The 25,709-nt window shown below is 50.2% G+C and overlaps 1 protein-coding gene and 1 long non-coding RNA gene across 2 annotated transcripts; one reads left to right on the top strand and one right to left on the bottom strand.

Moving 5' to 3' along the window:
• The first annotated feature begins 1,658 nt into the window (after positions 1 to 1,658).
• Positions 1,659 to 21,085, top strand: SDR42E2 (short chain dehydrogenase/reductase family 42E, member 2). The gene is made up of 11 exons (XM_070779779.1): positions 1,659 to 2,684; positions 3,169 to 3,264; positions 4,495 to 4,552; positions 5,226 to 5,344; positions 6,013 to 6,088; positions 10,093 to 10,175; positions 11,990 to 12,127; positions 12,655 to 12,720; positions 14,470 to 14,533; positions 16,557 to 16,630; positions 20,846 to 21,085. The coding sequence occupies exons 1-11, from the start codon at positions 1,779 to 1,781 to the stop codon at positions 21,083 to 21,085; spliced, it is 1,920 nt and encodes a 639-aa protein (XP_070635880.1). The 5' UTR covers positions 1,659 to 1,778.
• LOC139179714 (uncharacterized) lies at positions 17,106 to 21,008 on the bottom strand. Its single transcript, XR_011564047.1, has 2 exons — positions 20,872 to 21,008; positions 17,106 to 17,456 (listed from the first exon to the last, which is right to left on the bottom strand). It is a non-coding gene; the product is annotated as an uncharacterized lncRNA (long non-coding RNA).
• Positions 21,086 to 25,709: the final 4,624 nt, after the last annotated feature.

Consider the following 25,709-nt stretch of genomic DNA (forward strand, 5'->3'; position numbering starts at 1 on the left):
AGCTCTTCTCTTAGCCCTAAGCTCCCAGAGGCAGAACCGCTCCCAGGGGTTTCATTCATTCAGCATCTGTTTAGTGACAGCCTGCTTTGTCCCAGGCACAAGAACGGGTGAGGGCCACGGACACTACCTGATCCAAGCCCTCCTGGCCCATGTGTGCCGGTGGCCTGTGAAGGCCCTGCCATCGGTAAGGTGGACAGGGCAGCCAGGGTTAGTGGTTTCATCGGGCAGACGTGGATGCTGAGGTACAGTAAGGTTAGAAGGACCTTGCCCGAGGGTGCACCCGGGAAATTCGACCTGCGGCAGGGTCCCAACCTTTGTCACAGAAAGCATCCGCATAGGATAGAAAAATACTCTGGTGCCACAGACTGTTTCCCAGCACAGAGTGCCAGGCCTGGTAGAGAAGGGTTCCACTCTGCGGTTCCTTCCCTCTCCTGCTGGGGGAACTGGACTCATACCCTGTGATGACTGAGATCTGGGGTGTCTCCCCTCCCTGTTACAGCCGTGAGTGCCAAAGCTTGTATGGCGCCTGACTATATCCCTCACTCAGAACTATGGCCAGCAGGGCAGTGACAGGAGACTAGAAGATACCATACAGCGGTCCCAGACTCTGTCCTGTGACCACCACCAGCAACACCTGTGCGCCCATCACTCAGTCACACATTTGCACCTGTTCTTTTTTTTAACTTATCTTAAATTGAAGGATAATTGCTTTACAACCTTGTGTTGGTTTCTGCCATCCGGCAGCATGTATCAGCCATAGGGACACATATGTCCCCTCCCTCGCACCTGTTCTTTTTTTATAGCCACTGTGTGCCACGCGGAGCAGAGTTTACCTGTCTCTGTATCCACAGGGCCTGGCACACTCTGGTAGACCCAGAATACACAGTACACATTGCTGCTGTTATTAATGATGATAATGGTGATCTGGCCTGTGGTCCAGCCTTATCCTCAGGTGGAGCAGGAGGTAGGGGGTGAGATGACGGTGACAGTGACTGACAGCCTGGCTCGCTTTAAGTCTTGAGTGAGGAGGACAGGATCCTCAGAGCCGGACCCCAAGGACCTCAGACCTTATCCTGAAGCCCACAGAGGGTTGGGCAAGCCTTGTGGTGTCATCCAGCTGCACTACTGGGGACCTGGGAGAACCAGAGGCAGCAGTTGCCAGGGCAGAGGTGGTCCAGCCCTTGGAAAAGTTACCAAGGCCCTTTGGATCCCATGTGGCTCCTCCCTTCTTTCCTCCTCCAGGAAGTCCTCCCCATTTCCCCATCAGAAAGCAGTCACCACCATGCCTCCCCCCGACCCAACCCAATCAGGTGGCATGATTTGATCCATCTCCCTCTAATATTACATGGGAACTGGGCTTTTAAGGAGCTGGTAGAGAAGTCGGGTGGGCTGCCGTCTATGGGGTCGCACAGAGTCAGACACGACTGAAGCGACTTAGCAGCAAGCAGCAGCAGAGAAGTCAGCATTTACACCAAATGCTTGGTGTAAATCTCAGCCATGTGGTGTGGCTTTGGGCCCTGGGTTCCTGAGCTGTGAATCCCAAGTCCTTGGCTGCTTTGTCTCTGACTCTCTGAGGAAGGCAGCAGCCACCTTGGAAGTTCTCAAGATTCCAACAGGGATAGATTTGGGAACTCAGAGGGTCTCTAATTCCCACCAGCAAGTCCCCTAAGCCCCCAGGAGTCTGATAATCCACATGACTCAAGACAACTCTAGAGCATATGCTCTTCTGTTTTTCCCTACAGGTGGATAGATCCCGGGTCCACATGGCTCAGTAGAAGATGAAGCCCAACCCGGCAGGCTCCTCCCAAGAGGCCTGCAAAGCTGCAGGACAGGGCCAGCAGAGCTGCCCCGTCTGTCAGGCCTGGGGTGGGGTCTCAGGCCTGGGGAATGTGTCTGGACCTGGGCTGGGGCCTGGTATAGTTCCAGAACGTGGATCAAGGCCTGGTGCTGCTACAGAATATGGACCAGGGACTGGAGCAGTGTCAGGCCCTGGGCAGGGGCCTAGTGATGTTCTGGGACCCAGACAAGGGTCTGGAGCAGTGTCAGGCCCTGGGCAGAGGCCTAGTGATGTTCTGGGACCCAGACAAGGGTCTGGAGCAGTGTTGGGTCCTGGGCAGGGGCCTAGTGATGTTCTGGGATCCAGACAAGGGTCTGGAGCAGTGTTGGGTCCTGGGCAGCGGCCTAGTGATGTTCTGGGACCCAGACAAGGGTCTGGAGCAGTGTTGGGTCCTGGGCAGCGGCCTAGTGATGTTCTGGGACCCAGACAAGGGTCTGGAGCAGTGTTGGGTCCTGGGCAGAGGCCTAGTGATGTTCTGGGACCCAGACAAGGGTCTGGAGCAGTGTCGGGTCCTGGGCAGCGGCCTACTGCTGCTTCAGGAGCTGGGTCAGTGCCTGATTTAGGAGCTTCACCTTCCCCTGGCCGAGAGGTAGGGCCTGGACCCAGGCGGGGATCAGGGGCTGGGCAAAGACCCAGTGAGCCAATAACAATCCCAACACCGGCTCAACAGCAGAAGACTCAGGCCACCCCTGGGCAGGCCTCAAGGCAGAAGGTTGTGGTCACCGGAGGAGCAGGCTACCTGGGCTTTAGCCTGGGTTCCAGCCTGGCCAAGAGCGGCACTTCTGTCATCCTGCTTGACCTCCGCAGACCCCAGTGGGAGCTGTGCCCAGGGACCGAGTTCATCCAGGTGCAGTGATGAGTCTTGGGGGATGGGCGGGGGGGGCAGGGTGGGGGTGGAGGTCAGAGGTTGGTGTCTGATGTGTAACCAGTCACTGGTAGTGAATGAAGAGCACAGGCTTCAGAGTCAGACTCCAGCTCCCAGCTGGGCCGCCACGGCCACAGGGCCCCACACCTCTGAGCCTCACGTCTTCATCCACAGAAAGGGGACACCAACAGTATCTGCTTCACCAGAGACTTATGGGGAGTTGAGACAGTGCGTGTAAAACTCTGAGCGCGTTCTCTGTGACTTAGCTCCATAGACGGGGCTGATGATGATGAAGACAGACGCCCAGTGGAATCATCTAGTAAATCCTGCCCCACAGCTTGTCCGGGCTCTGCAGATGCTGGGCCTGGTGGGGTCAGGGGGCTGGCTCTGGGACCTGCCACAGCTGTAATGTCTGATTACCTTGGGCCCAGACCTCCTACCTCCGTGTCTTTCTCCTCTGTTTCAGGCTGATGTCCGCAATGCAGAGGCTCTGCACCGTACCTTCGAAGGGGTGGACTGTGTTTTCCACGTGGCCTCCTACGGAATGTCTGGTGCTGAGCAGGTGAGACACCCCCCCACACACAGGGCTTAGGTCCTGGCTCTGCCCGCCCCCCTAATCCCTGGGTGTTCATTATGCTCTTCACCTATTCCAGGGAGGATTTGGGCTATACCCAGCCTACATTTGGCCCATGAGACCAAGTGCCAGTTCTGCCATTTTCTAGCTGTGTGACTAGGAAAGTTAAGTTAACCTCTCTGCACCTCTGTTTCCTCATCTGTTAAGTGAGGACACAACTAGAGCTAATGGCACAACCTCCCCAGAGAGCAGTATAACAGTATCTGTCAACGCATGCAACAGCCTTTGACTCAGAAACTACACTTACTTATGTATTTGCAGCATTGGTTTTAATAACAAAGCAGGAACTAACCAAAATGCCCAACTACTGGGGACTATTTAAATAAATTGTGATATAGCCTAACAATGAACTTCTATGCAGCCATTCAAAAGAAGGCGAAAGAATGAGGTAACTCAATATGTGCTGATAACAGAACAATTTCCTAGGTACTGTGGGGGAAAACAGCATTTGACACTTTTTTTTTTTTTAAATAAAAGGCATATACTCACATTTGTATTAGAAACGGGAGGGAAATTTCTTCTTCGTTGCATACTAGTTTCACTGTTTGAGTAGTTTTAACCTTGTGATTGTATTACCTATTGAAAACAACTGCAACAAGAATAAATATAGCTTGAAAATCAGTATAGAACCCACTTCCCTGTGTGGTTGTAGGGATTAAATGAGATGTAAAGGCTTCGCTGTGCCCCTGACACACAAGCAACTCTCACTGTGGCCCAGTTGTTTTTATTTTTCACACCCCTGCCCTCTCACTAGGGTAGACAGCAGTATTACTGTCTCTGTCTTATGGATAAGGAAGCTGAAACTTCTAGAGTCAGGAAGCAATCCAACATATTTGAGGCTCTTTTCTGTGTGAAGCCCTGCATCAGGTCCTCTCATGGGGCTTATTAAATCCTGCCAACCATCCAAGGGACTCTTCCCTCACTTTATAGGTGAGGGAGCTGACTGCCAGATGGGGGGTGGAAACTCCCCAGTAGCCCAGGCAAATGGGAGCAGAGAGGGGCACTAGAGCCCAGGGCCCCCACACTACCAGGGGCCCCTGGGAACCCCTGCCTCTGAGCTGCAGCCCCCCACCCCGCCCCACCCAAGCCCAGCCACACACCCTCAGCTACAGGGCTGAGACAGCACCTCGACTCTCACACCTCCGTCTTGCCTTTTAGCTGCAAAAAGAGCAGATTGAGTCTATAAACGTTGGAGGCACCAAACTAGTGATCGATGGTAGGCGCTCAGAGCAGAGTGTGACCCGCTGTGTGTTTGCTGCTTCCTTCCTCACCTGGGCTGCCGCAGGCCCAGCTCTGGGGGACAGGGCAGGGGGACAAAGGTGGGAACCTCCTCCCACCCCCTGCCCTCCCCCGTGGAGGGTCTGTGGGCAGCACATCCTTCCTGTTCTGCAGGCGTGCCCAGGCCCTGGCATGGGGCTCAGTGTGACCTCAGTGTGTCTGGGGACACAGGAGTGGAGTTTGCACAGAGGGCTTAGCAGTTGGGAGCAAGAAACGTTGCTGAAGTTCCAAATGAGAAGACCCACCTCTGGGCTCTCAGGGCATGTCCTGCCTTATCCTCCCTCCTGTTTTTCTCTCTGATTCTAGAGTGTGTTTTCCTTATGTCCCCACTGAATGAGACTTTCTTCTGACCTGTCCCTGGCAAGGTGGCCACACTGAGAAGGAAGAGTGAGGCAGCCTGGCCCCCAGGGACTCTCAAAGCAGGGGCTTGACCCCTCCCCAAGTTAAGGGAAGGAGGCCCTTCCCTCCTGAGGCAGGATGTGTGCTGGAGGGTGGGTGGAGGACTCATCCAAGGAGGTCCCCAGGGGCACCCTTCAGCCAACTCCCTACTCACATCAGCGCTGTGTGTGTGTGTGTGTGTGTGTGTGTTGCTGTGTGACCTGTCGCTGCAGTTTGTGTCCGCCAGCGGGTTCCAAGGCTTGTCTACACCAGTACTGTCAACGTCGCATTCGGCGGGAAGCCTATAGAACAAGGTGATGAGGACTCTGTGCCATATTTCCCACTGGAGAAGGTACCTGGCTTCCTGGAGAGGTGGGCAGGGCGGACCTGGGACCCACAGTTCAAAGGGTAGGGATGGGCAGAGCCAGGGTCAACTTCACAACTCAGGGTGAGACCCAGGAGCAAAGAGTCCCCAAACAGCATGGTTCAAGCCCTCTCCTACTTCAGTCATGCCAGAAAGGGCTTTGAAATCACACCGACCTGGCCTTGAACCAGCAAAGCAACTTTCTACTGTGGGACCCTGAGCAGATCACTTCACTTGGAGGCTCTCCTTCTACACCTGGGCATGATAACACCACTCTGTGGGGATGTGGAGAGCTGGAAATGAGACGATTATGTGAAAATGCCACGTGAGCACAAGGATTCCATGTAAACAGTCCATCTGACATGCATCCAGCATCCACATCCCAGCGCAGCCGACGACCCAGTGCAGGCGACGTGGCTGACGGGAAGCTCCATTGTTACTGCTCTGAACTCTCTCCTCTGTTCGTGGCTCCCACCCAGAGGGAGAGGAGCGGCAGTAGGGCTCAGGGCTTGGCCATTTCCTGGTGAGGGTCCCAGAAGTGAACTCCCATATGGTCAGAAGCAAAGGTGCAGCCCTGGAGCCAGGAGGGCTGGGTGGTGTGATCAGCAGTGTCCCTGACCCCATCTGGTGGCTCTATTCTCCCTGTCCTTGAACAGCACATGGACCACTACTCCCGAACCAAAGCCATCGCTGACCAGTTGATCCTCATGGCCAATGGGACGCCTCTCCCAGGTAAGTACTGGGGGCCTGCTCACAGCCAACATGCGTGTCCTCTACTGCCTCCCTGAAGGACATGAGCAATTCTCGCTTTTAGCTGGTATGTTTCTGAGGCCCAGCTTCCTTCTAAAGGACACTTCCCCAGGGCCTTGGACATTCATCATCCAACACATTCTGAGCACCCACACCCAACAGGGATACAGCCTGGAAAACATCAGATCCAGTCTCTGCCCTCACGTTGCTCATGGTCTGGTGGGGAGACACTTGGGTTAGCCCAAGTCTAGCCCTCTTTTCTGCCACATAGGCGGGCATCCAGTATGGGGGAATCCTCTTCTAGATAAAAAGAGTACAAATTTATGAATATGCAGTGAGGCGTGGTGCTCTGGAAGGGCTGTGCAAGTGAGGGACGCTTCAGGAACTCCCAGAAAAATTGGCCTCGGCTGCCCAACTGGATTGCCTCTTCTTATCATATTGTCATAAAGAATAATAATAGAATAAGGACTGGTGGCAGCATGGTGCAGTGGCTAAACACCCACATACCAGCATCAGATTGAACTGAGTTCAAACCCCAGCTCTACCACCTTTCAGCAAAAGTCTCCTATCTCTTGACAGCATCTGTGTAAGGCAAGAGACCCAGTTTCTTTCCAAACTCAGGAGTTAAATATATTAAAAGTCCTTGCTATCCAAATTATATTTGCTTTTTGAAATTCAGAAACTAAAAAGAATCAGAAAAGCTGGTTTCTCTCACTGTCTACACTCAGGAGCCAAGTGGATTTAGAGGGTGAAGGTTGCTTGGTATCATAATCCCCAAATTTACAGGACAGAAAACTGAAGCTAAGAGGTTAACTGACCTAGATCAAGGTCACATGGCTCTTAGGTGGCAGGCGTAGGGTTTGAAAAGGCACCTCCCCCCAGGGGAGTCTAACACCAGAGCCTGGGGCTAATCACTTAGCCCCAGGCTCCACTTAGTGCTCCACTTAGCTGTGGCTGAGTGGTCTCTGAGCAAGAACGCTTCCCCCTAAAATCCCCCACACCTCACCCCTCACCCTGGACCTGTCAGGCCTCAGTTGTTTATCCCATTACGAATATCCAGCTGTGTTTCCCAGAAGTTTGAGCCTGCACAGTAGAACTCTCTTCTCTATCAGGGCCTCCCCTGGATGGACCTGCACTCCTACAAGTCAGACACCTAATCCTCCAGCTGAGAATTATTTATACAAGCATCCCCAGCTTTCCATGGTCAGGACAGTCATGGATACCCTGGGCCCCACCCCTCTGTGACGTAGCCGCCCAGTACCCCACTGGCCAATGTCAGGTGCAGCCCAACCAGCCTTCCCCCAACCCCCACTCCATGCCCAGGTGACCCAGAGTTTAAAATTAGCTCCAGGCTGTCTACAGAAAAGCTCACCTGATACCTGCCTCACAGGAGGCCTGCCACAGTCTCCCCGGGTGATTTCCAGTCCCTGCTCCCCCAGCTGGTCCCTGAGAGACTCTGCCTCTAGCCTGGCAGGGAGCAGCCTGGGCCCTATAGCAGAGTCTTCAGACTTGCAGACCCCAGCTCCATGTGAAGGCTCTGTGTCTTTATGTCTCTGGGTGTGTGAGTGTCCTGGGGCCACCAGCACAAATCACCACTAACCTGGTGGCTCGAAACAGCAGAAATTTCTTCTCTCACAGTTCCTATAGTTCACAGTCAGATGTCTGAAATCCAAGTGTCATTTGGGCTGCACTCCCTCCAGAAGTGTGTGGGAGAATCCTTCCTTGACTCTTCCGGCTTCTGGTGGCTCCAGGAGCTTGGGGTCCTTCTTTGGTATGTGGCCGCATCACTTGGCGTTGGTCTCCGCCTCTGTCTTCATGTGGCCTCTCCTCTTCTCCCTTTGTGAGTGTCTTATAAAGCCACCTGACATTGGATTTAAGGCTCAACAGGATAATCCATGGAGAAGGCAATGGCACCCCACTCCAGTACTCTTGCCTGGAAAATCCCATGGATGGAGGAGCCTGGTAGGCTGCAGTCCATGAGGTCGCTAAGAGTTGGACACGACTGAGCGACTTCACTTTCACTTTTCACTTTCACGCATTGGAGAAGGAAATGGCAACCCACTCCAGTGTTCTTGCCTGGAGAATCCCAGGGACAGGGGAGCCTGGTGGGAGGCCGTCTATGGGGTCGCACAGAGTTGGACGAGACTGAAGTGACTTAGCAGTGGCAGCAGGATAATCCAGGATAGTTTCATGTTTAGATCCTTAATTACATCAGCAAAGACCCCTTTTCCAAGTAGGGTAGCATCCATGGGTTCCAGGACACAGACATAACTTTTGGGGGCCCACCATTCAACCCACTACACTGGGCTTCATTGTTAAGTGAGGGTGTTGGAGAAGGAACAGTCAGGATGGCTATAGAGCAGTCAGGAGTAGGCTATGACCCTGTGATACCATCCCTGGCTAATTTATGAAGAAAAGGGAATTTATACTGGAAGGATATGTGATAGCTTCTGGAAAATATCATCCAGAAAATGACCACCAGGGTTTAGAAATGACAGGGTCGGGGTGATTCTAGGGAGCTGGGAGGCAGTATCTGGTGATCAGTCTCTCAGGGTGAGCCCACTCTAAGGATTTTAGATCCATGTTAGTGGGATGCACAGAGTTATGTTCCTGGGTGAGAAGATGGCATTGACTCAGCCTGGGTCTTGGAACGCCACCTCAGAGAAAAGAAGTGTATCTACACTGACATTCCACCACCCCCAACCTGGTGCAAAGGGGAAGGAGCTTCCAAAGAAAGGTGGGCTTCTGGTCCCAGAGGATGGCATACACTCAGCTCCCCAAACTGGGAGCAGGCTGCTTGGGGAACCTGAGCCTTGGGGGAAGTGGAACATCTACCAGGAGGCACTATCTCAGTTAAGGAGATGGGGTTGGGAGTCAAATAATTTACAAATAGTAACTGAAAAAAATTTTAAATAAATTAGAATAAATTGAAATTTTTGTAGACTTTCTTAAGACTTGAATATGTTTGGGGCAGCTCTTCAGGCTATATACCCCTAGACCTCCCCCCACAGGGTGACAGGCTCCCACTTCCACCAATGGGGACCCCTCAGCAGAGAATTTGGGAAGCCCTGGACCAAGCTCCATCTTAGTCTGGAGACTCTGCTGACACCGCAGAGAGGGGGGACAGACCTCCAGCTCTCATGCTGATGGCTCTAGTCTTCCTTTCTGGTTGTCTGGAAAGGGTAACTGCAACCACTAGTTACAAAGCATCCAGGTGAAGAGACCAAGGCTGAGAGAGCTGAGGGTCAGGGGGCTGAGTTGTTAGTACTGTGCCACCAGAGGTGTGAGCGGAAACAGCTTGAACCTGGATCTCCATCTCAGCTCCACTAGGTTGAGCTGTGTGCCCTTAGGCAAATCACATCTCTTCTCTGAGCCTTGGCTCCTTTATCCATAAGACAGGGATAATAACAGCTCCCACCTCCTAGGGCTGCCTGGAGGGGAAAATTCCAGGCTTACCAGAGCATCAGATGAAGGCACCAGACACATAGCAAAACCTCTCTGAGAGCGCTATGGACCTTAGCTAATGACTAGAAGAAAGAAAGAGCTATAGCTATCGGCATGAGGGCATGTGGGTCCATGCACATCTGTAAAATGGGCACAGTAGGACTCTCGTGGGAGTCAAAGGTGATCACATCTATCAGAGCTGGTTAAACTCTCATGGGCCATGCACATAAGTGTTGCCTCTGTTACTGGCCTGTGAGTTTTGTGAGTTCAGGCACCATTTCTTGGTCCTCCTGGGATTCTTCACAGCATCCATCCCAGGACCCAGTGCAGAGCGAGTGGGGAGGGGGATGATTCTCAATAGTGTTTGTTGAATGACTAGCTGATCTACTGAGAGAATAATTAATTGAATGAGAAAACTCCAAGGACCTGCCTATCCCACTCACCTGTCCAGGTAGGACCAGGAGATGTGGACAGCCTTTCTATCCCCCTTCCTGCTCATCTACCCCTTCCTAGGCCCCTGACTGCGCTCCCCTGTGTCATAGGAGGAGGCTCTCTGAGGACATGTGTGCTCCGGCCCCCAGGGATCTACGGCCCCGAAGAGCAGAGGCACCTGCCCCGTGTGGCGGTACGTTGTTCCCACCTGAGGCCGGAGGCACGGGGGGGAACCCGGCTGGAATTGTGTGAATGAGGACCCAGGGTCCCCATGTCAGTCTTGGGTCAGTGCCCCAGAGGGGGACCCTCGGTTCTGGGAGAACTCCTGCCCCCACCAGGCCCACCAGGAACAGAGTTCTTGGGGGTACTCCAGCCAGGCCTGGTACCCATAGAGAAGACGTGGAGTTACAACCCCAGAGAGGCAGAAGAAACTGTTGCCCTGCCCAGATATGGGCTCCCTGAGGGCCAGAGGGCTCATCTCATGCTGCTGGCACCAGGGTCTCCACACAGAAAGCCCCTCTCCAAACAAAGCTGGGTGCCAGGGATATGGCTGCAAGGGGCTCTAGATCCTGTCCTCAGATTTCTCACAGCCTAGTCAAGGAGACAGGTGCCACAGTCACAGATTCAGGGTGGTATGGGTTGAGGTGAGAGGGAGAAGATGGGAAGACAGCAGAGAGGGCCTGGCAGGGGAAGTCCAGGAGGGCTTCCTGGAGGAAGTGACACCTGTGCTGTTTGAATAGGGAATGAGCTAACCAAGCAAAGCAGGTAGTGGAGAGAAGGTGATCCAAATAGAGGAGAGAGTTTGGGCACAATGCTGGAAATGAAAACCGGTTCCAGGTTTGGGGATGTACTTCCCTGGTGGGTGAGACAGTAAAGAATCTGCCTGCAATGCAGGAGACCCAGGTTCAATCCCTAGGTCAGGAAGATCCCTGGAGAAGAGAATGGCTACCCATTACAGTATTCTTGCCTGGGAAATGCCATGGACAGAGGAGCCTGGTGGGCTCCAATCCATGGGGTCACAAAGAGCTGAACACAACTGAGCGACTAACAGTGAACAAAACAGACAATTCTGCCCCCCTCCCTGTGGGCTTTATATTCCCACAGGAAGGGAGACAGAATAAACACCTTACATGACAAGGAATATTCGAAGGTGCTGGGGACTGTGGAGAAAGAGGAAAAGTGCTGTGGGGTGGGGGAAAGCTGGGGTGCCAACAGTCAGGAAGCCTCTTCGAGCAGGGACGTTGAGCACCTTGAGGTGACCGGTGTATCACACAGATAGGCAGAACCTTCCAGGCAGAGGGCACGGGAGGTCCAAAGCCCTGAGGTGTGAACCTGCTGGCATGTTCCAGGCAGGAGGCCGAGGGCTAGAGCTGAGTGAGACCGAGGGGTTCGGTGGGAGACAAGTCAGAGAGTAGCTGCGTCCAGAGCAGAAGGGTCTCCTTAGCCATCTGACCTACCGGAAAGGCGTCCCAAAGGTTCTGAGCAGAGGAGACGTGGTTTGACTTAGGATTAAAAAAGATCCCCAGCTGCATGGAGAACAGACCACAGGGGCTGAGGGTGGAAGTGGGGGACCAGTTAGGACGCTATTTCAGTGTCCAGGTGAGAGATGGGGTGGCAGTCAAGGCAGTAAGCAGTGGCTAGACGCTGGACTGATTGTAACAGCTGAGACAACTGGGTTTGCAGGTGGGTTGGGTGCAGAGAGGGAGGGAGGGAGGCGACAGCCAGAGTGGGCTGCAGAGCTTTGGCCTTAGCCCTGGGTGCTGTGGGCCGAGGGGAAGCAGGGGTGGCCAGTTGGGGTCGGGCACTCACAGGACAGGGCAAGTCCGCCTTGTCTATCTGGCAACCAAACGGGCCACCAAGTGGAGATGTCTGTCAGGAAGGTTTAGTGGGGCTGGGACAGAGGGGTCTGACCTGAAGCTAGAAATTTGGGAGCTGTCTGCACAGAGAAGGAATTAAAAGCCATTCCAGGCTTTGTCAGTGTTTCTTACCCTGTCCCCCCTCCACCAGAGCTACATTAAGAAGAGGTTGTTCATGTTCCGATTTGGGGACCGACGGACGCAGATGAACTGGGTCCATGTTCGCAATCTGGTGCAGGCACACGTGCTGGCTGCCGAAGCCCTCACCGCCGCCAAGGGCCACGTGGCTGTGAGTCTCCTGCAGTGCTCCCCTTCCTTACCCCCCAGGCTGCAGGTAGGCGCCCCCCATCCCTACGGGATTCCTGGCTCACACACAACAGATCTCCCCAACTCAAGTTGCCTCATGGGCTTGTCAGCCCAGGAAAGCTGGGGGGTGGCTGATACTTTTTAGAGCATCATTAGCTCCTTGAAATGACCCTGGGAGGCAGGTGTTGTTGATCCCAGAGTGACAGTCACCAAATGCTAAGCATCTTACATACATTGTTATAGTTCACCTTTAGAGCAGCCCAAGAGGGAGATCCCATTATTATGCTCCCATTTCTCAGATGAAGAAACTGAGGCACAGAGTTTAAGTGACTCTGTCGAGGTCATACAGCTAGTCAGTTGGCAGCCCCGGAATCCAAAGGGACTTGTTCAGATCTTTCTCCAGGGCTGCTCGGGAGAATGGGGAGTTGGGCAGCTTCTAGGAGCCGTCAGAGAGGACGGGGTCAGGTGATGGCCTGTGCCTGACATCCCCCTCCCCGCATGTCCCCTCAGAGTGGGCAGGCGTACTACATCAATGACGGGGAGAGCGTCAACCTCTTCGAGTGGATGGCCCCACTGGTAGGTGCCCAGACAACGCCACCAACCCAAGTGAGAATTCCAGGATCCCCACGTCTTCTTTCCCTGTCACCTTTTCCTCCTTCCAAAAGCTCAGAAGGTTTCACATTAAAGGCCAGCTCTGGCAACAGTGTCCATTTGGGAGGCACTGGACCTGGGTCATGACCACCCCTTTAGGAGGCCAGGAGCTCCCCGAGTTTGCCACGGTCCCTCTCAGCCTGCTTCCTGATTTATGTTGATGTCTTGTGAAGTTTGCCTTGTGGGCCCCCCACCTCCGTACTATATAGGGAGGCCCTGAAAGAGGTAAGTAGGAGGTGGACAAAGCCCAAAGGGAGGTGCTTCACAAAGGGAGGCACAGCCCCCACGCTGAGAATCCCAGCCTCCTCTCCCAGCAGCCTACAGACTCCTTGAAGGGGTCGACCAGAAACCCCACACTGGAAGATATATCTTTGGGGTATTCAGGCCCTTTGCATGTCAACTTTTAACAACTTTATTAAGATATAATTTATAGGCCATACAGTTCACCTATTGAAAGCATACAAGCCAATGGTTTTTAGTATTTTAAGAATTGTATGACCATCACCAAAACACATTTTAGAACATTTTATCACCTTCCCCAAAAAGAAAGTGAAAGTGAAGTCGCTCAGTCGTGTCCGACTCTTTGTGACACTACGGACTGTAGCCTACCAGGCTCCTCTGTCCATGGGATTTTCTAGGCAATAGTACTAGAGTGGATGGCCATTTCCTTCTCCAGGGGATCTTCCCAACCCAGGGATTGAACCCTGGTCTCCTGCATTGTAGACAGACGCTTTACCTTCTGAGCCACCAGGGAAGTCCCAAAAAGAACCCCTCCAAAAACCAGACTCTTTGGCTGTCATTTCTATTTACCTCTCCTCCCACCCAACCCCTAGCCGTAGGCAATCACTAATCTCCTCCCTGCTTCTATAGACTTGCCTCTTCTGGACATTTCCTATGAACAGAATCATACATTTGGGCTCTGTGTTAAGTTTCTCTCATTTAGTATAATGTTTTCAAGGTTCATCCATGTTGTGGATGTGTCATATCAGCGCTGCATTCTATTTTATTACCAAAAAAAAATATTCCATTCAGTGGATATGCCAAATTTTGTTAATCCATTCATCAGTTGATAGAAATTTCAGTTTTCCCTTTGGGGGCTGTTATCAGTAATGCTATTATGAACATTTGTGTATAAATAGTTGTGTGGACATACATTCTCATTTCTCTTGGGTCTACACCTGGGAGTGGAATTCCTGGGTCATACATTCCCAGGTGGTGCTAGTGGTAAAGAATCTGCCTGCCAGGGCAAGAGATGTGGGTTTGATCTCTGGGTCGGGAAGATCCCCTGAAGGAGGGCATGGTAACCCATCCAGTATTCTTGCCTGGAGACTCCCCATGGACAGAGGAGCCTGGCGGGCTACTGTAAATTCTATATAAGTGCCTTAGTGTGTGTTTGGGTGAAGCAGATGTAAAAAATGACTAGATGGGAATGAGCCCAAGTTTAAAAACCCACTCTGTGCAACCAGCTCCCACTTAATTTTCCAGGTTATAGCGTGGATTTCATTTAAAGACTGGTGTAAACATAGGGCTGGCTGTGGGATCTGCCCGCTCTGGTGGGCAGCTGAGGAGGGGCCAGGGGGTGCTCTGATAACTCTGGGGTAAAGGCAGTATGTGGCCTCTGCACGCTAGCTCTTCAGGTTCTGTTTTCTCGCCTCAAGCCATGTTTCCTTGCAGTTTGAGAAGCTGGGGTACAGCCAGCCCTGGATCCAGGTTCCTACTTCCTGGGTTTACCTGTCAGGTAAGGAAGGGAGTGTGTGTGTGAGAAAACCCTCCATGTACCAGATGCACATGCATTATCGTCCCCATGTTCAGTCACTCAGTTGTGTCCGACTCTTTGCAACCCCATGGACTGCAGCACGCCAGGCTTCCCTGTCCTTCACTATCTCCCGGAGCTTGCTCAAACTCATGTCCCTTGAGTTGGTGATGCCATCCAACTATCTTATCCTCTGTCATCCCCTTCTCCTCCTGCCTTCAATCTTTCCCAGCATCAGGGTCTTTTCTAATAAGTCATCTCTTCATATCAGGTGGCCAAAGTATTGGAGTTTCAGCTTCAGCATCAGTCTTAACAATGAATATTCAGGATTGATTTCCTTTAAGATTGACTGGTTTGATCTCCTTGCTGTCTAAGGGACTCTCAAGAATCTTCTCCAACACCACAGTTCAGAAAGCATCAATTCGTTACTTCATTTTAAACCCAGAGCCAGGACCTAGCTGAGATGAGTGGGGCCATGAGGGCACAAAATTTAAGGAAACCCGCACTCTCAGGAGTCAAATGCTCCAAGCCTGATCTGCACTTGCCCAGCCCTGAGAGCAAGTGCCTCCTTAAATTTGCCCTCAAGGAACCTTACTCCCCTCACCCTAGTCCTGGCCCTGTTTAATGTCTATCCCACTTCCCAGGTGAGTGTGATTAGGCCCATTGTAAAGATGAGGCAACTGAGGCCCTTACAAGTTAGCAGCCTGCCCACAATGCCATGCTGAGAAAGCAGGAGAGGCAGAATTCACACTGTGCTCGGCTGACTCCATAGCCCACTTCCAGCCCCTCTGCTGTGCTGGAAGGTGCTTAGCCAGGCAGAGGAGAGGCTGCCCCATCCACCAGGGTCAACCTGGAGTTAAGGCTGCTTTGGGACATGTTGAGGTTCAGTTTTGACCCTGGGCTTTTCCTGGTGGCTCAGCAGTAAAAAAGTCTGCCTGCAGTGTAGGAGACCCAGGCTTGATCCCTGGGTTGGGAAGATCCCCTGGAGAAGGGAATGACAACCCACTCCAGTATTCTTGCTTGGAGAATTCCACGGACAAAGGATCCTAGCAGGCTACAGTCCATAGGGTTGCAAAGAGTCAGACACGACTGAGCGACTAACACTTTCACTTTCGCCTCCTCAGTCTTTACTCTCACGGCCCAGTGTCTCTCTGCTGGCCTCCTTCCAACTGGAATGCTGAGCGTGTGTCAGGCATGGAGTGATCAGCCCCAGGGGATAAGTGGCCCTCCAGTCACAGATAATTGAGTTCCTGGAAAACCTCAGCTGGATCTGTTGCTCTTTAAGAGCACCGGCATGCTTGCCATTGAAAGCTGGGGTTTGCAGACTTCTCTCTCCCAGGGCACCGGCACAGAACGGCTTCCCCTGCACAGCATCTCCAAGAGTGACACTCCTGACCCCCAGCTGAGAAAAGTTCAACTGCAGGTTCTGGCAGTTTTAGTGAATTACCTATGAATTCCCAGTTCCCAGTGAGCTATCTGTAACTCAGTGCTTCTTACCCTTGGCTGCACAGTAGAATCGCCTGGGAGCTTTTAAAATCTAGAAATGCCTCAGCCACATCCCAGACCTATTATCTCAGCATTCTGCAGGTACAAGGGGGTGGGGGAAGCTGTAATATTTAAAAAAAAGTGATCCAGTATAAAGCGCATGTTGAGTTCAATCACTGCCCCAACTTCTTTATCGCTGACTCAAGAGAGCATACCGGAATAGAAGTCAGTGAGAGAGACATGATTGTAGATATCACTTTGAATCTGCTCAGATTGATTTTAAGATGTCAGGCTTTTAATATTAATAACAACTTACTTGTGACATATTTCATCACCAAGCAAGGTGCCCCAGGCTGTGCTGAGAAACTGATTTAAAGGAATCCCAAGGACAGGAAAATGTTGGCAAAGTGAAGACTACCCCTAGCAAAGCAAATAATGCCCCCCAACTGACTTGCCCCTGAGAGCCTCCCTGGAGTTTGTGAAGAGCAGGCACCTGTTCACTGGTCCCTCTCTCCCCACACAGCCACGGTGATGGAGTATTTGCATCTGGCCCTGAGGCCCATCTGCAGCCTCCCGCCGCTGCTCACCCGGAGTGAGGTAAGTGGGCTGCTGTGAGGGGAGCCCCTGTGCCCTTCTTCCTGCCCCTTCTCCACTCCTACTCTGACACCATAACTGGATGCTTGTCTGAGGTCTCAGAATCTCCCATGTGCGCCCAAATCTAGGGCCAGCTCTTTTATCATGTCCCAGCCTCTGGGCTTTGGCTTAGGCTGTGCTGTCTTGGTCTGAAGGGTGACAGCTCCAAGCCCTTTCTTCATCACTGTCATTTCATTCATAAGCAGCTTGCCTTCCCAGCCAGACTGGAGGCTCCCGAAGGCAGGTTCCATGACATTCACCTTCTGGAATGTCTCCACTCCCCAACAGCTGTCACTGTGCACACACAGCCTGTAGACTCAAGGCTCACAGTTTGAGGCTCACAATTCCTGCTCACTGAATAAGTATATATTAATTAAGGACCTACTGTGTTAAGGACACTGTTCTCAAATAACGATGATGCATTTTCTATTTGCATATGGAGTTTAAAAGAGATGTTTTGTTTTTATTTAAACATTACTTTTTCATTTATTTCTTTCTTTATTCTTAGGTGCACTAGGTCTTCATCACTATATGTAGGCTTTCTCTAGTTGTGATGAGCGGGGGCTACTCTTCCTGAGGAGCATCAGCTCGAGGTGCAGGGGCTTCAGTAGTAACAACACACAGGCTCAGTAGTTGTGGCTCATAGATCCTAGGGCACATGGGCTCCAGTAGTTGTGGCACATGGGCTTTAGTTGCTCTGAGGCGTGTGGAACATTCCCAGACCAGGGATTGAACCCATGTCCCCTGCATTAGCAGGCACATTCTTATCCACTGTACCAGCAGGGAAGTCCTAAAAGAGAGGATGTTTTAATGCAGATTGTAAATAGTAAAGCAACAGTGGTGTTCGGTGTTACTTGCAAAATCCTTCCTTTCTCCCTTGACTGTCCCTGATGCACTGCTAAGTTAGGAAGGCCAAAAAGATTAGTATCTCATTTAATGGTGAAAAATTGTGAGCACTAGAGTGAACCAATCATTGATTGGTTCAGGGCTTCCCAGGTGGCTCAGTGGTAAAGAATCCGCCTGCCAATGCAGGAGACGCAGGAGATGTGGGTTTGATCCCTGGGCCGAGAAGATCCCCTAGAGGAGGAAATGACAAACCACACTGTATTTTTGCCTGGAAAATCCCATGGCCAGAGGAACCTGGTAGGCTACCATCCATGGGGTCCCAAAGAGTTGGACACAACTGAGTATGCATACACACACCAAGGTCCCACCTAGAATTGACTTCACACTCAAAGCTCAGTGCTCCCCACCTCAGAGAATCAAGAATGGGCCATGAAAAGAAGCAGTTCCCTATGGTTTCTCCTTTTAACCATCTGGACTAGCACAGAAAAGAGAAAAATAAAAATAGGGACCATCTATTGTGTGATGATGAAATACCAGGCACTGTGTTTATCTCATTTAATCTTGACAACCACTACGCACTGTGGATTCTGTTATCACTTCCATGTACAGAGGAGGAAATGAAACACACAGTTAGGGGAGGGGGAGAGGGTGAAATAACCTGCCCATCACTATTTACTTATGTAGCAGCACTGAGATTTGAACCCAGACTAGACCTAAAAGATTCCAAGCTTAACCATTAGCTTGTGAAATGTCAGGAATCATATTCACATAAAATAGCTGCCAAGGTGCTGCTGAATTGTGGTCGGGCTGGGAGCTGGCTCCTCTGTCTTTCCCCTGTCTGTCTCTGGTTTCCTTGTTCAATTTTGGAGCAAAGGATCCCTAGTTAGTTGTGAAGTTTCTGGGCACCGTGGCTCAGGCGCCCTCTGCTGGCCAATCTATAACATACTAACCAGCCCTCTAGTTTGACTTCCTAGCCTTTTTTCATTCGTTTCACATGTATTGAGCACCTACTGTATGCCAGGCATTGTTCTAAGGAATGAAGGTAGGGCTGACCTTACTTCCTATTCACATATACTGTTCAAAAGAGGATTTTTTTTATTGAAGAATAGTTGATTTACAGTGTCTTAATTACTGCTATATAGCAAAGTGATTGTTATATATCCTTACATTCTTTTTTAAATATTCTTTTCCATTATGGTTTGGGGCTTCCCTTGTGGCTCAGCTAGTAAAGAATCTGCCTGCAGTGCGGGAGACCTGGATTTGATCCCTGGGTTGGGAAGATCCCCTGGAGAAGGGAACGGCTACCCACTCCAATATTCTGGCCTGGAGAATTCCATGGACTGTATAAGTCCATGGGGTCGCAAAGAGTTGGACACGACTGAGCGACTTTCAAATATATATATAATCTTGGGGGAGTTGTGTTGGGTCTTTGTTGCTGCATGCAGGCTTTCTCTAATTGCAATGAGCGGGGACTACTCTTCTTTCTGATGCTTCTCACTGTAGTGGCTTCTCTTGCTATGGAGCACAGGCTGTAGGTATATAGGCTTCAGTATTTGCAGCTTGTGGGCCCTAGAGTGTGGGCTCAGTAGTTGGAGCCCACAGGCTTTAGCTGCTCTTTGGCACATGGAATCTTCCTGGACCAGGGATCAAACCCATGTCTCCTGCATTGCCAGGTGGATTCTTATCCACTGTACCACCAGGGATGTCCATATCATAGAATATTGAATATAATTCTCTGTGCTATACAGGCCCTTGTTGTTTATTAAGAGAGGATGTTTTAATGCAGATTATAAACAGTAATAATCTGTTAATCCCTGGTGGCTCAGCCAGTAGAGTCCACCTGCAATGAGGGAATCCTGGGTTCGATCCCTGGGTCAGGAAGATCCCTTGGAGAAGGAAATGGCAACCCACTCCAGTATTCTTGCCTACAGAATTCCATGGACAGAGGAGCCTAGTGGGCTACAGTCCACAAAGAGTTGGACATGACTAAGTGACTTTCACTTTCACAAACAGTAAAGCAACAAGTGGTGTTTGGTATTATATGCAAAATCCTTCCAGTCCACTCTCTGATTTGACTGTCCCTGATGCTCTGGTAAGTTAGGAAGGGCAAAAAGAGTATAATCTCATTTAATGGAGAGCTCACAGTCCATCCAAAGAGGAAGACCGCCCAACAATCAGGCAACTCAAAACACTGTGATAAAGACTATATTGGGGGAAGTGATGAGAAACTTCAGAGTACACAGAAGAGGCACATAAATCAATTCTGAGGAAGTTAGGGAGGGTTTCCCAAAGGAGGTGATATCCAAGCCTGAGATCTGGGACCCCTGTTTATCTACTTCATAGCTGTATCCCCCAAAGCCCTGAACTTGCTAACTGAGGCAAAAAGAGACAAGAACTGGCCTCTCACCCTCTCTCCCCACACTAGCATCCAAGATCAGGGGCTTGACCCCAACGGCTGTTACAGGGCCACAGCAGAATCAAGCAGCTAGTGGACTCCTTCCCAGTGTTCAGCTGAGGAACTAAAGCAGAAGAAATGAACCAAGTGGGAGGGTATCCTCCCAGTCCTAACATAGCAGGGAAAGGCATGGGCTAGAATTTAGCTCCCTTGTGTGACCCTGGGCAAGTCGCTTAACCTCTCTGATCAATTTTCAAGAGGAGCCAGTGGTATTAGCATTTCAGAAGATTAAATGAGAGGAGGCCCAGAAAGAATTCAGTCCGACAGGCACGGGGTGCTAGCTCAGCAGTTGTTAGCTGTCGGTACTTCCTTTGAAGCCTGTGGGCCCCAGGACTTCTGCCAGCAGGGAAGGTTGCTCAGGCCCTGGAGAGTCATCACTTCTGCATAATTAAATTCCTCTCTTAGGGAAACTCAGTTAATAAGCAAGGGAGTGCCCTGGGACCTGCCTGCCCAGACTCGATCTAGGGCTGTGGGCTGAAAAGCTCAGGGTGTACCCTGGAGACACTTGTTTCCGGAGAGCTGCACCCAGGCTATAGGCAGAATGTATCAAGGTCCTCCTGAGCCCCAGCATCTTCTAGGCCAAGGAAGGGAGTGCAGAGGTGGGGCCTTTATTTTGGGGGGACTGAGAAATTCAGTAAGGTGAGGAGATGCCGAAAAGACATCGGGGAGGCGACGTCCTCAAAGAAAATGGGAGCGGAAGAGAGAAAGGAAGTCCTCCCCATAAGGACATGGAAGGCGCAAGATCCAACTCTTTGGGAGGTCCTTTTAAATCGCTGTGCGACGCAAGGGGAATCCCTACCCTCTCCGGTCCCAGTGAAACAAGGTTGCCTCCCACGCCCACTAGTCCCGCCCCGCGGCTGTCCCGCCTCTCCCCGCAGGTGCGCAGTGTGGCCGTGACACACACCTTCCAGATCGCCAAGGCCCGCGCCCAGCTTGGCTACGTGCCGGACAAGTTCAGCTTCGCGGATGCAGTGGAGCGATATGTGCAGTCAACAGCCGGGCGGACCCGCGGCTCCAACGCGCGGACGCTCCTGCGGCTGCTGCTCGGGCTGTTGCTGTTCCTTGGCCTGCTCGTCCTGGCCCTGCGCTTCCTAGTCCTGCAGCCGTCCATCATCTGACCGTCGTCGCCGGCCCATCCCTGCTCCCGCCTGGCCTTCAGGACTCGGACCAGACCCTGCTCCGCCCTCCGGACTTGGGCGCACCCTGGAGTCCTGGACTTGTCCCTGCCACGCCCTCTGGGCTTGGGTCTGCCCGGGGCTCAAATGGCAACCCACTCCAGTATTATTGCCTGGAGAATTCCATGGATAGAGGAGCCCGGTGGGCCACAGTCCACGGAGTCTCAAGAGTTGGACACGACTTAGCTACTAAATATCATCATCTGGGGCCAGCGTTCTGACCCCGCCCATTCCCCGCCCCCCTGTGTTTAGGCACGCCCCTGCCCCGCCTCTTGGGTCATGACCACGCCCCTGCTCCTCCCTTCTGTTCTTGAGCTCCCCCTGGCCTGGAGAGGATGCCACGGGAAGGTCCTAGCCTCGCAGCCTGCTCCGCCTTCCAGGCCTTCTCCCCGTCCCTACCCAGGTCTGCCCCGCCCCAGGGTTCTCTCCTGCTCTAGTTCCGCCCTCTTCCTGGCTCTACCTGTAAGCTTGAGCCCGCCTCCTGGTTTCTCCCCAGGGAATTAGCCTTGCTCAGCCCTTTGGGTAGGGGCTTCCCAGGTGGCGCTAGTGGTTAAAGAACCCGCCTGCCAATGCAGGAGACATCAGAGACTGGGTTTGATTCCCGGGTCGAGAAGATCCCCTGGAGAAGGAAATGGCAACCCACTCCAGCATTCTTGCCTGAAGAATCCCATGGACAGAGGAGCCTGGCGGACTACAATCCATAGCGTCGCAAAAAGTCCGACATGACTGAGCAAGCAGGCACGCCCTATCCCTCTGGGTCGGGTCCTTCTCCTCTTCTGCTTGAGATTCGGTCCTAGCCCCGCCCCCTTCCGTCTGGCTCCACCCCCTCCAGTCTCATGTCATAGGCGAGTTCTTAGGGCCTGAGCGAATGAACTGAACTGAACTGAACTGCAGCCATTTGTGCAAACTGGGCTTACGTTTGCAAGTTTTCACTGTCTGTGGCTACCTCTCTAGGGACACAGACCCTCCTTGCTGCCCTAACTTCCCTGGGCTTGTCCTCAGTTTGGGATCTTGGATTAGACCCATTCTAGGAGCACTGTGTTTGATCCTCTGCTTCGCTTACATGTTGGGTTCTCTCTCTCATCAGATCTCCTGTGTGTTGATAGCCAGGGTTGGAAGGAAACCTGAGACTCGGGCTTCTGCCTAGCCCTACTTGGCCTTTTTGGGTTTCCAGAGTATAAGTCTGGGGATGATTCAGCTTAGTAAGCACAGATTTCGGTACCAGAGGGACATCAAAAAAGAAAAAAATATATTTTTTAGGGTGATTAAAAAGATATAAACGTCCAGTTAAAAGTAAATCCTGGGGGTGTAATATACAGCATGGTTACTATAGCTAATAATGCTATATTGTGTATATGAATGTTGCTGAGAGTAGATCTTAAGTTTTTATCACAAGAAAAATTGTAACTGTGGTGATGGAAGTTAACTAAACATTGTGACCATTTCACAATACATACATATAGCAAATAATTATATTGTATACCAGAAACTAATATAATGTTACATATCAATTAAATCTCAAAAAAACCCACACCCTTTTTAAAGAACTGAATCTGTTGTATGGCAGAAACCAAGGCAATATTGTAAAGCAATTATTCTCCAATTAAAAATAAATTAAAAAAATTAAAAAACGAATCGAATCTCTGGGGAAAATAGCAGTAAATTATAATGGGCATTTTTAGAAATTAATTGGTCATACTTTTTTTATTTAGTATTGCTTCTATTTGTTCCTGAGGGGGCAGTAGTGATCACCATAGTCTTTAATGTTTAAACCACAGTATTTCTTAATCCAGCCCTGCTCTCCACAGACGCAGTGCCTCCCTATTATCTTGGTTTCAATTGTGGATACCAAAATATTAGTGTGTAAATACACCTGTGTATATATCATAATATACACCTGTGTATATATCATAAGATACACCTGTGTATATATTATAATATACACAGGTGGAACTGGCTGGTAAAACTATGGATCCTAGCAGAGAAGGAAACCATCACAAACCTAGAGAAACCTGTGATGGGGAGGAGTAAATATGTTAGTTAGGGCCAACATGGCCCCAGTATGAGTATCAGCGGGGTGTCCTCTGCTGAACAATTAAGAAAATTTGTGAAGCAGTTCAAAAATGTGTGCTCCTATTTACTATGTTGAATTGCATGTGTGCATATAATTTTTTAAAACAATAATCCTTTATGTTTTGTTTACGATTCATCCTTTATACTTAATGCTTGACAGTTTGAAAGAGCTTTCATCTATATGCTCTAATACTTAATTCTCAGGACCACTCTTACACAGGGCTTATTATTATTCTCATTTTTAAATGAGGAAACTGGGGTTGTCTAACTTGAAAGAGTGGAGGAAGGTGGGGGTTACTGCTCTGCAGGTGGATGAGATGCCCCAGGCCCACTGGCCTAAACATGACCCATGGGTTATTTCTGCTTTTCTGCTCCTTGACCAAGGCTTGGGTTGAGCTCTGAGACATATCTCAGTCTCAGATCCACAAACCTTGGACCAGTTGGGACTGGCAGCCCTTGGGATTTCTTTCTTCTCAGTAACATGCTTGCATTTAAATTCACCTTCCTCTCTGACTTTCTCTGAGAAATCTGTTCTTAGCAGAAGGAAAATAGGCTTTTACTGTTGACATAATGTAAATCTTTTCTCTACTGACAAACCTTAGCTTGTGAAACTCAAAAGCAAAATCAATTTCTTTGTTTTCTGAATTTCTCTAAATCATCTCTTTCCCTGTTAGTAAAATGTCTAAACCCTCGGATGGGGGCAGTATGGGTCACTATATCAGAAAGCTTCCTTCCTCTCAAGTGTCTTTAACCAATGGGAAAGGAGGTGGCACCTCCACCCAGCAGAGAAACCAAGCCCCCATGAGGGTTTTAGAGGCTTCCCAGATAACCCACCCTTCATGAGTTTCTTTTTTTTTTTTTTTAATACTTTTCATATTTTATTTCATTTTAAATTTTTATTGGGGAATAGTTGTTTTACAATGTTGTGTTAGTTTCAGGTGTACAGCAAAGTGAATTAGTTATCCGTATACATATATCCACCTTTTTAAGATTCTTTTCCTGTATAAGTTGTTAGAGTATTGAGTTTCCTGTGCTATACTGTAGGTCCTTATTATCTATTTTATATGTAGTATGTCAATCTCAGTCTCCCAATTTATCTCTCCCCTCTTCCCCTCTAATAACCGTAAGTTTGTTTTCTACATCTGTGACTCTATTCCTTTTATTTTTTAAGCATTTGTTGTTGTTATTTAGTGGCTAAATTGTGACCAGCTCTTTTTGAGACCCCGTAGACTGTAGGCCTCCAGGCTCCTCTGTCCATGGAATTTCCCAGGCAAGCATACTGGAGTAAGTTGCCATTTCCATCTCCAGGGGATCTTCCCAACCCAGGGATTGAACCCATGTCTCCTACATTGCAGGTAGGTTCTTTACCCGTGAGCCACCTGGGAAACTTCATTATTTTATCAATTGAGGGACGGAGGAGCCTGGTGGGCTGCCGTCTATGGGGTCGCACAGAGTTGGACACGACTGAAGCGACTTAGCAGCAGCAACAGCAGCAGCAGAAGCAATAATACCTCGGTATCTAGACTACATCTTGTACCCAGATCTTGTTTCCTTATACCATTCTCCAAAAAAGGGCCCATGACGCCTAAGATAAACGGCAAACTCTGGAACAGGAAACATGTGAGATGAACCTGGAGCATCTTTTGGTGCCACAAAGTGAGAAGTGTTTAAAAACAACCACCACGCAATGATGGAGGTATTTCAAAGGACACCTGAGCCAGCTGTAAGAGCTCCCAGTGGCTAAAGATACAACACTTTGAACAAATTATTACTGGATTATGTCCCAAAATGAATATCCAGGAGTCCATAATGGTATAAATAAATTTAGTAAATGAGGGAAGAGACCAATTTCTTTGTATAGTATTTCAATTAACTGATGTAAACATTTCACCCTTAATATCACAACTCCACATTACTATATATAAAATAGGTAACTAATAAGAACCTACTGCAATAGCACAGGGAACTCTACTCAGTACTCTGCAATGACCTACGTGGGAATAGAATCTGAAAAAGAGTGGATATATGTGTACGTATAATTGATTCACCTTGCCCTATAGCAAACAGTGACACAACGTTGTAAATCAACTAGACTCCAATAAAAAAAAAAATTTTTTAAGTGTATACAGTGACTTCATTCCAAAGCATACAGTACTGGGGGGGGGGGGGTGACTTTCCAGTGGAGAAACCCGCAAATAAGACCTCAGCCAGGTGATCAAGGTTAACATCAACAGGAACAAGTCATGTGGATAATGTGTACTTTTTTTTTTTTAGCCACACTTGGGGGATATTAGTTCCCCACCAAGGATAGAGCCTGCCACCCCCTGCACTGGAAGGGCAGAGTCCTAACCACTGGACCTCCAGAGAAGTCCTGATAGACTGTACTCTTGATGTGGAAGAGAATGGCGCTTTACCTCTGCGGTCTTCCTTTCAAAATCCCTTAAGATTCTAAGTCCCCAAATCCTAATTATGAAAAGAAATCAAAGTAATTGAG

This window comes from Bos indicus, chromosome 25 (genome assembly GCF_029378745.1).
Source record: "Bos indicus isolate NIAB-ARS_2022 breed Sahiwal x Tharparkar chromosome 25, NIAB-ARS_B.indTharparkar_mat_pri_1.0, whole genome shotgun sequence".
NCBI classification, from domain to species: Eukaryota; Metazoa; Chordata; class Mammalia; order Artiodactyla; family Bovidae; genus Bos; species Bos indicus.

Coding starts and splice junctions, on each gene's coding strand:
- SDR42E2 (XM_070779779.1), top strand. CDS start 1,779: ATGAAGCCCAACCCGGCAGGCTCCTCCCAAGAGGCCTGCAAAGCTGCA. Junction 3,265..4,494: donor GAATGTCTGGTGCTGAGCAG/GTGAGACACCCC, acceptor CTTGCCTTTTAG/CTGCAAAAAGAGCAGATTGA. Junction 4,553..5,225: donor CACCAAACTAGTGATCGATG/GTAGGCGCTCAG, acceptor CTGTCGCTGCAG/TTTGTGTCCGCCAGCGGGTT.